The 12,842-nt window shown below is 37.0% G+C and overlaps 1 protein-coding gene across 18 annotated transcripts in view; it reads left to right on the top strand.

Moving 5' to 3' along the window:
• Window positions 1-12,842, top strand: part of LCOR (ligand dependent nuclear receptor corepressor) — a 159,161-nt gene that overhangs the window by 119,417 nt on the left and 26,902 nt on the right. For 3 of the 18 annotated variants that reach the window (XM_032281170.1, XM_032281169.1, XM_032281171.1), the window contains exon 8: window positions 9-9,509. The exons of the other annotated variants lie outside the window; for them this stretch is intronic. In XM_032281170.1, coding sequence (XP_032137061.1) covers window positions 9-978 — 970 coding nt within the window. In that variant the 3' untranslated portion in view covers window positions 979-9,509. Of the gene's footprint in view, window positions 1-8; window positions 9,510-12,842 lie in introns of those variants that run through there. 18 annotated transcript variants of the gene reach the window in all.

Consider the following 12,842-nt stretch of genomic DNA (forward strand, 5'->3'; position numbering starts at 1 on the left):
CCAATTAGGCGACCTGGGAGACCCAGCCAGTACCGCCCAGACGGACTTCGGAGTGGTGATGGGGTACCTCCAAGAAGCTTACAGGATGGAACCAGGGAAGGTTTTGGACACTCCACATCACTCAAAGTTCCACTGGCTCGATCCCTGCAGATTAGTGAAGAACTACTAAGCAGAAACCAATTGTCCACAACTGCCAGCCTTGGGCCATCTGGATTACAGAATCATGGACAACACTTAATATTATCCAGGGAAGCCTCTTGGGCAAAACCACATTACGAGTTCAACCTCAGCCGTATGAAGTTCAGGGGAAATGGTGCACTCAGCAACATCAGTGACCTTCCTTTTCTTGCAGAAAACTCTGCCTTTCCAAAAATGGCACTTCAAGCAAAACAAGATGGAAAAAAGGATGTGAGCCATTCATCTCCTGTAGATTTAAAGATACCACAAGTTCGAGGAATGGATCTTTCTTGGGAGTCTCGCACTGGTGATCAGTACAGCTATAGCTCTTTGGTAATGGGTTCACAAACGGAGAGCGCGCTTAGTAAAAAATTAAGGGCTATTCTTCCAAAACAAAATAGAAAAAGCATGTTAGATGCTGGACCCGATTCTTGGGGCTCAGATGCTGAGCAGTCTACCTCTGGACAGCCATATCCCACATCGGATCAAGAAGGAGACCCTGGCTCCAAGCAGCCTCGGAAGAAAAGAGGGCGTTACAGACAGTACAACAGTGAGATACTGGAGGAAGCAATCTCAGTGGTGATGAGTGGAAAAATGAGTGTTTCCAAAGCTCAGAGTATTTATGGGATTCCCCACAGTACACTGGAGTACAAAGTAAAGGAGAGGCTGGGCACTTTGAAAAACCCTCCAAAGAAAAAGATGAAATTAATGAGGTCGGAGGGGCCAGATGTTTCTGTAAAGATTGAATTAGATCCCCAGGGAGAGGCAGCACAAAGTGCAAATGAATCAAAAAACGAGTAGGAATACTGTAGAGTGCCAATTACTGTACAAACTGGGTGAGCACTACTGCATCATTGTTCAGCTGTCATTGTTTGCGCGTAATTTCATTCACTGTGACACTTGTTTCTTTGCAGATTTTGCATTGACTTGTGTGTACAGAGATGAAATGTGCATTCCGAATGTTGCATATTTTAAATTTTTCATGTGCAGTATGGCTCGGAATATATTTGGCCTTTTGCATGTTTCTCTACAAAAGAGAATTGAGTTACCTCACAGAGAACAGATACATGGAAGTGGACTCCTTGCCTGTAGAGCCTGCATGCTTTTCTTTTTGTTTGTTTGTTTTTTTCTAAGTTATATTTGTTTTTACTTTTTAAAAAAGAAGAGGAAAAAAAGCCCCCTTTTAGAAACCACGTCTGTCATACTGGGAGCTTTATCACTGCAAATTGGAAAGCCATCTTATAATACAAAATTATTCACATTTTTCATCTACGATTCAACTAGTTGAAGGATTAAACTAAAGAAAAACTAAGAAGAACAATGAACCTTTGAATTTGAGAAATTTGTTTATTCAGTGACATAATTATTGGGTCATATATTTATAGTTACATTTTATAATTTTCTTCTCACTATTCGATTTGCTTAACAAATTAGCAAGCTATTAGTGCTCACCCAGAGGGGAAGGCAGTGGAAAATGTACACACACTACCTTCAGAAATACTTCAGTTAATTACTTTGAACACTACCTTTGCTGTGATTTCATTTGAGATTTTCTAAGGGTAGAATTTGGTCTCACCAACAAGTGAGGATATAGCCTTATCTCATGGAGGACGAGCTCCGTATTTACTCAGGAGCAGTCAGGGTACATTACATAAAACAATGGAGGATGCCTCATTTTAGCAAACTAGGTTTCTTTGTATTCTTCAGTCCTTTTACGGAATTGATGTGCTAACTGACGGAATATCATTGCAGCAACTAGATTAAGATATTCAAGATCTGTTTATTGGGGATGGGAGAAATAGAGAAAGAAATGTGTATAAGTAATTATGATACTGCAAAAGTGATGCTTAGATTTTACAGTCTCAGTAGTTTGCCCAGTATTCCACATTAATGAAGGATCCATGTTTGTGATGAGAGAAAAAACACAACCCCAAGGTAACCTGATATGATTAGCATGCATATCAGTTCTAATAATAATTCAATCAGAAGTCAAGCTCATTAGAATTCCTTTTTTAACTAGTCAAAATACCAGTAGAAGGGTGGGAGAGGTTGTTTTTTTAGTTTTTATTTAATTTTGTTTGTTGGAATTTTTCTCTTTTTTTTTTTTGGGCATCCTACATAATAACCCCTTCTTGACTTTTTCTGATAATTAGCCGATATTCATGGTTGTTTAGCACACAGTTCAGGACCTTTGAGATCATGTTTGTATAAGCACTCCTTGAAGAATATCTAAGCTTTTTTTTGAGATGGGCTTTTAAAATTATAGTAAGGAAAGTTTTTTTTCTGCAGTTTTTGCAAGAACTAAGCAGAGCCAATGGAATTTAATTTTTCATTGTGATCAGATTAAAATTTACTATTTGTGCAAAACAAAATCCACACCACATATACTGTATGGTCTAATCTGCTGAGAAAGGTGGTCAGGCCCTTCTAAATGCTTAACCAAAAGCAAACATTATTGGAGTTCGGTGTAAAATAAAATCAAACTTGGAGAGTTGGTTAGATTGAGGTTGATTTCAGAGAATACGAACAGTTTGAGGGGAGGTCCAGATATTTCCAAGGCATAAATTCTTGCCTGGAAACTTTAGAGCAGTTAATTAAATTAGGTTAAGTTTTCCCTCAGCAACCTATGTGTTCAAAGGTTAGGCACACCATTGCTGTTATTAAAATACATGCACTGCTCATTCTTGACATAGCTTGGGTGTGGGTTCTTCTTGATTTGGTTATTTTTTGTAGCAGTTTAATCAGTGGATAACTGAGCCTGTTTCCTCTTAGCTTTCTATACTTCTTAACAGAAAAAGCAGTTTGGGTTTAGTAGCATTTTATGATTCTACAATATTTTGTCACCTCGCTGGAAGTTGCAATAAAAATTCCTTAGGAAATGTATGGTTTTCATCTGCAATTGAAGGAAATCATAGAAAGTTTGCTGAAAGCAAAGGGCTAAGCTTATGAAGGAACGCCTCCTTTGTTACACATTCAAGAATTTGTCAGCACACAATTAATTGCAGCCATAGTACCTTTTTGCGTAATGTTTGGGGTGTTCAGTAGCCCAGGATTGCTGCAAAAAGGTCCTTTGAGAAAGTTAATTTGTGCTTGCTTTTATTCCCTCTCAGAAAGACATCACTAAAGGCCCATTAAAAATCTGGCCCTAAAAGTTCAACTTTTGTAGAGTTTACTGTTCAGAGAGGTTTAATCCTATGTGGTAGTCTATATAAGTGATGTATGAGTTGAGTTATGTAAATTTTGTCATTGTAGTGTACATGGAGTGATCATTTTACTAACATAAATATTTTCTATGTGTGTTTCAGTGGATGACAATCGAGCAGCAGAAGAATGGTGTGCCTACCCTTTAATGCTGCAGTTTAAATAAGAGAACTTGTATTGTGTCATTTCAGATTGTAGGCTGAGAGTTGTAAATAGTGAAAATTTGAGTAATTCTATGATTTGTTTTGGTTAGAAAGTGAATTTAAAAAACAAACCAAACTCTAAACTTTCTCAGATTAAAAGTCCTGAGACCTGAAGATTGTAATATTCATGTCTGTGAAGCTTTTAAACATTACACTTGAGATCAGTCATGACTTGATATTCAGGTAAATTTTCTTTTTCAAGAAGCTTTTGAATAAGCGTATTTCCTCCAAAGGTCTCTCTCTTTCTCTCTTTTTTTGAGTGTAGATTATTTTAAAGCACTAATTGCATTACATTGGTAACTGCAATATAAAATAGCCATTATTGTTTTGTGAAGCATGGTTGAAATTAGCTAGTGGTCCCTTTTAAATTTCGTGAGCCTCTCAAAAAAGAAAAACTTAAAAAAAAAAAAAAAACAGAAGCTGCTGGAATATTTCAAAAGATATATATTTTACCTTATTATAGGTTTTGTAAAGTTAGTTTGTAATATTCAGGTGCACTTTTAATGTTAAATTTTGTGTTCAGAGTTCCATTATACCATTTCTCGGAGGTGGCTCATCACATGGCTGGTTGTCAGTCTTGGTGCCGCAGTGATTCCTTAATGTTTGATTTCCCTCTTGATTTGCCACTATTCTGTATTGGCACTTTCAGTGTAGATATTCTAGTTTGGGGATGTCCTCACAAATGTGTGATAGAGATTGGTTTATTAGCATGCTTAATTTCTGCTAATCAGAGTTTTGCATGGCCCAAACAACAGTTGACCATTTTTATGATATGGGAAAGTGTAGTTCACAACTGTCTTTATCATAAAAGCCGTTTTTCCTCACATTTTCCAGTAGGCAGATGATAACATTACTTAAATTATTAATATATAACATTCTTGGAACTATTGATAGGAAATAATGTATTTAAAATAATTTTTTTGCGTTTTCAGAGAACCTTGATATAGAGTAGATAAGCTATGGCACTATAAAATCAAAAACACTAAATAATTCTGTGGAAAGATATCTAGTTGGTATTTTTATCTTTAGCTTTCTCATTTCTGAGACAGCGTAGTCATTCAGTAATGTAGTGTATTATATTACTTTGTTCAGTAAGCTTATCAGTGACTCTGAATTATGTTCGTGATGAGCTATACACTTTTCTGTTCCCCAAATACCATGAAGGACAAGGTCACTCTTTCAGGAAAAATAATTTATATTTGTGTATAATACTTTTTAATATTAAGTTTGTTGTTCTGAAGTTTAGATGTTGCTTGATAATATCTTTGCTGCAGCAGATCATGAATATGAGTAAGGCTTTGTGTGATAATAGGGGTCCTTATGTGAAGTTAATTACTGTTCAGTTCTGGTGAGCAAGCTCAACAAGTGTGAAGTGTGTATTAGCTTTATTTGGTACACTTTTACTTTACAATATTGAAGTGCTTTTAGAACTCTGGTTATCTTACATAAACCATTACCTCAACCAATTGGCATTTCTTTTCCCCAACATTTACCTTAGCTATAGTATGAGCTATGTGTGATCAGATGGTAAAACTATTAAAGGCACAATGAGAAGTTTAGTTCCCAAGTTTCGGAGAGAACTCTAAATCAGACTAAAAACAACTACCTGTTAACACCCATATCATAACTACCTTCTGTCATTAGGCAGTACATAGCAACCTTTGAGCTGCTAGTGAGCTATGTGTTCTCCCCCTACCCCCAAGAAAGCACACAGTGCCAGGCCTGGTTCTAAGCCTTTGTGATTCTCTTAGATCTCATTGACCCATAATAGTGAAGCATGGATTCATTTATTTTCATTAAACAAATTGAGTCAGCTCAATAATATCAAAAGCTGAAAATATTTTGAGTTATAGCAGTTATATGGCAGATCGGAGTCATTTTCTTTAACAGCTTTTATCTTGGTAGATTTCCTGTTGAGACCATGTATTTTTGCTTTTATAATTTTTCTTTAATTTCCAGAGATTGTTTCGTATAAACGACTCTTTTCTGCCTATTCAGGTTGCTGTCATTGGTGATAGAATATGGCAACAGACAGAATTGTGCTCCACTTTATGTTTTATAGGAGATATTGAAAGTTGTAGGTTAAATTTTGGCCTTCTTGAAGATATCAGAGCTTGTTTTCCTTGTTACCTTTAATTAGAATTTGGTCTTCATTAATGCTTTGGTCAGGCCAGTATTACTAAAAACTTGATGGCTTCAGAACAGCCCATTTAGGAGACTATATAGCTATCTAGGGATTTTTTTTTTAATTACTTTCAAAATCTACTGAAAAGGAAAAAAGTACAATTGTGGTCCAAGGAAGACAGAACTCCAGGCTCTTTCTTGTTTGTTTGTTTTGGTTTAATTCTATACTGGAGACTTGAACAGGATTTGTGAACATGGTGATGGAAAGAAAAATGGAGGACATTATTTGTGTACCCTCATTCCTGAATAATCTTGCAGTCACCTTTTGAAGAAGCAGACATTAGCCCTATAACGTAACACTAGCTATAAGCCCTAAGTGTTATGAAGGAGATTGGGGTGGGGAGGGTGGTGTAGGATGGAAAAAGCATGTAGACTTCGGAGAGGAAGCTAAAGATTCTGCCCTAGAATACTAAAAATGAGTTGAAAGATAATGTGGTAAAGTTAGGCCATCCTGATTTGATAGAGAGATCTCTTAGATTGTTTAAAAATGATAAATGAGGCTAATTAATGTTGATTTGACAATAGAGCATGAGTTAATTCTGCAACTGTTGGGGGTTATTTTACGGTTTCCACTTCATATAGAGCTGTATCAAGAAAAATGAAAAGGAAGCACTTTTAGTTAATCATAGATTTATTGGATGTAGCAAATATTATAATATTTAATCTCTGTTATTTGAATGTGGAAATGAACTCTTTTACCCCATCTTGAACTGTCATTGAACAGGCTCAAGATGATCAACACTGGAAATGACCCTACACACATACCAAAAAAATCTAAAGCAGTTAGACATATTTGAAGATCCATACCTCTTAAACTTTTTAGATTTGTCTTGGGAAAGAATTTATGAACCTCTAACCAGTATTAGTGCAGTCTTGGGTTCCTTGTTCTGCATAATTGCACCCTTTCTCAGGTATGTCCTGACAACATAAATTTTAAAATAATCTCTTTAGAGATTAGATTCTCAGTGGATAGTGTGTAAGGGGACTAGGGGTGGGGGGTTGGGGGTCGTTGAACACAGGACACTGACACAGTAGAGCAGGGATTTTTAACAGTCAATAGCCAAATAGAATTTCAATCTAGAATATTTTTACCCCCTCAGAATGAGTGAAACAACTTCTATTATTTGGTATACCCGGTGCTACACTCTTAAAAGTCGTTTTTTTTTTTTTTGTTTTTTTTTTTCCATCCAGGTGACTTTTTCTTTTTCCTGCTTGGTGGGGAAGGTTATATAGTAAACTTCACTGTCACTAGGGAAGCACTTGTCCAAAATGTTTAAAGTACTAGAAAAGGGATAATTCAGCACTTTTTCTGTTACAACACTAAAGTCTTAATTTATCTTCAGAGTCTTAGGTACTGTAAGTTTTAGGATGATTATTTAAAAATATAAAACATACTACATAATATGGGGTCAGATCACATTTATATAAATCTTATTTTAGAAAAAGACAACATTTTGTACCTTTCTAGCAATTCCAAGTGATTGCCTCATTTTCTCCATTTTATTAAGCATTTCAAGCTTAAGAATTTGGAATTTGAGAGAAGGTGAGGGGGAAAATTCCCCAAAATAAAACATTGTTTCAGACCATTTTAGAAAAACAAATCACTAGGAAAATGGGTAGGGATTCTCTCCCCCTTTTACGTCTTCAGGGAATGAGCAGTATTTAGAATCTTTGGCTGAAATTCAAGCCTTTTTACTTTGTAAATTTTTAATACTAATTCACTGACATGCTTTTTACACCAGAGGACTGAAAATGGATCTTAATGTTTAAGTTGTGGAAGGGTATATTTCTAAAATGGGGCGGGGGGGGATGATTAACTAGGTTAGTATTACCAGCATTAGTAAGTTCAAGGAATTTTAGTATGTAATAGCAAAGTGTTTGATTAAAAGTCTAATCCTATATTACTAGTCGAAATTAGTTACATTCTGATCTAGGAAAGATAATAGTCATTGGATATTGATAGGCTGTGCTGTCAGAAAACCAGACTAAGATAGAAACCTTTATCTGACTCCCACATGTTGCTTGTTCTGATGGGATGTATACTTTACAGCAGCTTATTGCTGCTTGGAAAAAAATGTATAAACTATACATTTGGAGTGTTTGCGTTTAATTCTCTATAACCTCCACTTTAAGCTGTCAGACATTGGTATTTTATCAGTCCATACTGTTTAATAAAACTAATGTTCTTAGGAATCCAGCTTGTACACACTGTTTAAAAACCCTCAGGGACAGTTTACACACTCTTCTCACTCAATTCAGGTACTTTGATGCTATTCTTAAACCTAACAGTGACTTGTATTTTTCTGTTTTGCTTTTATTTCAACGTGCTGGTAGCACATCTGATGAATGTCAACTTAAAAACTCAGTTCAGGTATCCAGGTATAACTCAGCCAAACAGATTTTAAAGCTGCATATAACTCTCCAGCACATGGTGCCTCACACTCTTATAGTGGCATTCTATATATTCAGTTATTACTACTGAGCAGATACTATGGGGGTTCCTGTTAACAGTGTATTGTTTAAAAAAATGTGCATAAATGTATAGCCAGCACACTACACACACAGTCATACACAAACACGCACAGTTAAACTATGTATTTTTAAATGCCACTAATAGCCAGCACAACTAAAACAAAAGACATTCCTAACTGCTCTGTAAGCTGTAACAGATGCAGTTCCTTCTTGATGTGGCTCTTGCTTCTTCACAATAACTACTACTAAATTCAAGCACTGGTCCTTGGGTGTCTGACCTCTACACTCTAGTTTATGCAATGTCTTTAGAGAATTTTGTGCACTGGCCACTGTGATGGAACCATTGGGCCAGGAGTGCTTTGAGTTTATCAGTAGTGATTCTGCCAAAGTTGGTGTTGTAACATGAGTATGTAAAATGTCAAAAAAAAATTAGCAGAGGTTTAGGTCTGCATATCAGCAGACAGTTTTGTCAGTGTATTTTGTCGCCTTGAAGTTCTCAGTGACAAGTTTCTTCTGATGTGAAGTTCTAATTCAAGTGTTTTAGTCCTTTGCATCTTTAATGTTAAGACTTGTCTCTTAAAAATTACTTTTGTTTTCTGCAGTACTATCTGTGGTTAACAAAATAGATATTCCTCTGCTTTAATATTTGATATCTTACATCTAAAATAAATTCTCTCCACATGTAAAACCCATAGCCTTTGAAGATATGGAAAATGGGATCTTTGAAATTTCTAGAAGTTCAAGTGTCATACAACAAAACAGGAACCCCCTTTACTCTTATGGACCTCATTTCAATATACTGTTTACAGTTTGATGGAATTGTATAATTTAATATTTCTCTTGTACTGTAGTTTATATTTATTTACAGATTTTTTTTGTACTGTGTGATTTGAACTTTTTGTTCCTTGCTATGATCAATGTTTATGTAGTAGAGCACTTATGATCACAAATTAAGTTTTTTGGTTTGATTGCACTACATTAAATTTTTTAATGCAGTTCTGATTTTTGACTGGACTAAAATTGTGTCTTAATGTATGTGATGAGTACTTAAAATTTTAATCCATGTGGTTCTCCCCACCCTTTTTTTTTTATTGTATGTCAAAAGCGCTAGTTCTTTCGTGCATGTGTAAGATTTAATGGTTCCATTGTATTATTTGACCATGACATTTTGGAGAAACATTCCCAGCTGTAATGTTGTGTATGGTAGTTCTCACTGGATGCTAGACTTTTCAAAACCACTATTCTTCTAATAAATTTTGTTGTGAAAAACTGTTCTAAAAGCTTTGATTTGTACTTCCTAAGATGTTAATGCTTTTTGGAAAATTCACAAAATGGGTAAGAGTTGGATTGTACTCCAGCTCTAAACACACATGGTAATCAAAGTTAGTGATTATTTTATGATAAATTCTTTCAAGGTGAAATCTCTTAAAGTTGCTGCTGTGAGATTCTGCTGTCATTCAGGTGCAATACCGCCTTGTAACTCAGTGTCTTTACTTTTGATACTCGGCGCACAGATACTCGATTTTTTTCTTTGGGTTTTTAATTTTAAAAAATGTTTCCAGCTAGACAAGATGTGATATTTCCATAATACCTTTTTCTGTACTGACTTAGTTTTCCATAATTTTCTTAAGAGTATAAAACTTCATGCTGGGAGGCCGGGCGCGGTGGCTCAAGCCTGTAATCCCAGCACTTTGGGAGGCCGAGGCGGGTGGATCACGAGGTCAAGAGATCGAGACCATCCTGGTCAACATGGTGAAACCCCGTCTCTACTAAGAATACAAAAAATTAGCTGGGCATGGTGGCACGTGCCTGTAGTCCCAGCTACTCGGGAGGCTGAGGCAGGAGAATTGCCTGAACCCAGGAGGCGGAGGTTGCAGTGAGCCGAGATGGCGCCATTGCACTCCAGCCTGGGTAACAAGAGCGAAGCTCTGTCTCAAAAACAAAAAAAACCTTCATGCTGGGGTTCCTTGTCCGAAAAGAATAGTGACTAATTTTTGTTTGCTCTTAATTCTTGAGGTGTAAGTACAAAAGCAACATTGTCGGTTAAGGTTATTCTAGTAGTTCTCATTTTTGGCAAGATGCTGATAATTACTTTTACCAGGACACATAAAGAACAGAATATGTATCGCTCAATATTTAAATTGTTTTTAGAAACTAAGTGTATAAAGAAGCTTTGCATTGTAAAGTGGTTAGGAGAGCTGAATTCTAGTACGTTAAGATTAGAAATAAGAGAAATGTATTTCAGAAAACTACTTGTTCAAGCTCATGATGTAATTACATGTAGGCAGGTTGAAGTGATTTTTGGTTATTTCTAATGGTGTGGGTTTTTGTGTTCGTTTTTTTTTTTTTTTTTGAGATGGAGTCTTACTCTGTTTCCCAGGCTGGAGTGCCGTGGCGTGATCTTGGCTCACTGCAATCTCCGCCTCCCGGCTTCATAAGCAATTCTCCTGTCTCGGCCTCCTGAGTAGCTGGGACTACAGGCGCATGCCACCACACCTTGCTAATTTTTTTTTGTATTTTTAGTAGAGACGGGGTTTCACCATATTGGTCAGGCTGGTCTTGAACTCTGACCTCAGGTGATCCACCCACCTCAGCCTCCCAGAGTGCTGGGATTACAGGCCGGCCTCTAATGGTGTTTTATATTTAAAGATGATGCTGTCGTTAGTCATTGGTCTAGTTTGCCTTTTAATAGTTTTTGTCGCACACAGACTGGCTATCTAGCTGTTTCTGCCTTTGGTCTGATGTTTGTAAAACAGGAATTTGTATTACTACTATGGACTTGTTCTCTTGGCTTCATTTGTCCCCGTAGTTATGTCACATACTTAATCAAATTTTTTTTTAAAAGCTAATTATTTCTCTGTAATTTCCAAAGGCATAACTAACTTGTTTGTTGTCATTTCTTGCCATTATTCATTCTAAACTGGTGGCCAGATCAGTAGTAAGATTATAGTTTAGCATCTCATAAATGAATTTGCTTTATTTTAGTGATCCTATCTTCAAATTGATACTTAGCCCTTCAGTTGTTACAAAAGTCCTATTTAAAGAAAGTATATTTTTTCTTTTAGACTGGAGTTTTCTTTGATTCTGCTGATACTTTGGAAATTAATTCAGGGGGCCCCTCTGACTTAACAGGTGTGGAAATTAGGAAGATTGCATAAGGGAAGTAAAGTGGAAAAAAACTGAAACTGTCTCTTTTTTGTGTGTGTGTGTGGTATCCTGAATTTGGGGTTTTTTTTTCCCCCAAGGACTCTCACCAAACACTGTATTCAAATATAACCCCATATGCCCATGTTATGTGGTATTAGTTTTTGTAGTTGAAATGAGTGAATAATCCTTTTTTTTTAATAGGAAGTATTTGTTAAGTAATAGATAAGAGTTCTTGTTACGTTGTGTTCACTTTTATCATTATTTGCTTCTAAAATGTAAGCATTTTAACACAGATTTTATCAGATTCATCTGATATACAGATTGTTGAACTTCCGTTGTTTGTCAGAATCTTCATTCATTCATTCATTCATTCATTTATGTATGTATTTATTTTGAGATGGAGTTTTGTTCTTGTTGCCCAGGCTGGAGTGCAGTGGCACCATCTTGGCTGACTACAACTGCCGCCTTCCAGGTTCAAGCGATTCTCCTGCCTCAGCCTCCGGAGGCTATAATCTCCCTGTAGCTGGGATTACAGGCATGCACCACCATGCCTGTAATTTTGTATTTTAAGTAAAGATGGGGTTTCGCCATGTTGGACAGGCTGGTTTTGAACTCCTGACCTCAAGTGATCCACCTGCCTCGGCCTCCCAAAGTGCTGGGATTACAAGTGTGAGCCACCGCACCCGGCCCAGAATCTCACTCTTTATCACACAGGGTGGAGTGCAGTAGTGTGGTTACGGCTCACTGCAGCCTCGACCTGCTGGGATTATGTGATCCTTCCACTTCAGCCGCTGAGTAGCTGGAACTGTAGACACATGCCACCATGCCTGGCTAATTTTTACAATTTTTATGGAGACAGGGTTTCACTATATTGCCCTGGCTGGTCTCAACTCCTGAGCATAAGTGATTCTCCTATTTTGGCTTCCCAAAGTGCTAGGATTATGGGCATGAGCCATCATGCCTGGCCAACTCTAGAGGTTTTATAGGCATGTAAGAATATTGCTGTTTCTTGACTAGTCACTTTTCAATGTTCGTTGTTCATCTTGCCAACTTTATTTGATCAGCAGTATGGAGTGACTGGTTTGATTTTTTTGAGATGGAGTCTCCCTCTGTCTCCCAGGCAACCTCCACCTGCCGGGTTCAAGCGATTCTCATGCTTCAGCCATGAGTAGCACTGGGGTTTCACCCATGGCGGGGGCTCCCCATGGTTGGCCTGGCTGACTTGGAACTCCTGGCCTCAAGTGATCTGCCCACCTTGGCCTCCCGAAGTGCTAGGATTACAGGTGTGAGCCACCGCTCTTTGCCTTGATGGTAATTTTAAAGTTATCCTTCAGCTTGGTACACTAGAAAGATCACTTGTTTTTTCTTCTGTAAAGTGAGGGTATTACAGACTGAATGGCTTTTAGACCTCATTTCAACTCACTTAAAATGATAGAAAATGTCATTTTATGTTAAATG

Source organism: Sapajus apella, unplaced genomic scaffold (assembly GCF_009761245.1).
Source record: "Sapajus apella isolate SASKATOON/1434 unplaced genomic scaffold, GSC_monkey_1.0 scaffold13, whole genome shotgun sequence".
Taxonomy (NCBI): Eukaryota; Metazoa; Chordata; class Mammalia; order Primates; family Cebidae; genus Sapajus; species Sapajus apella.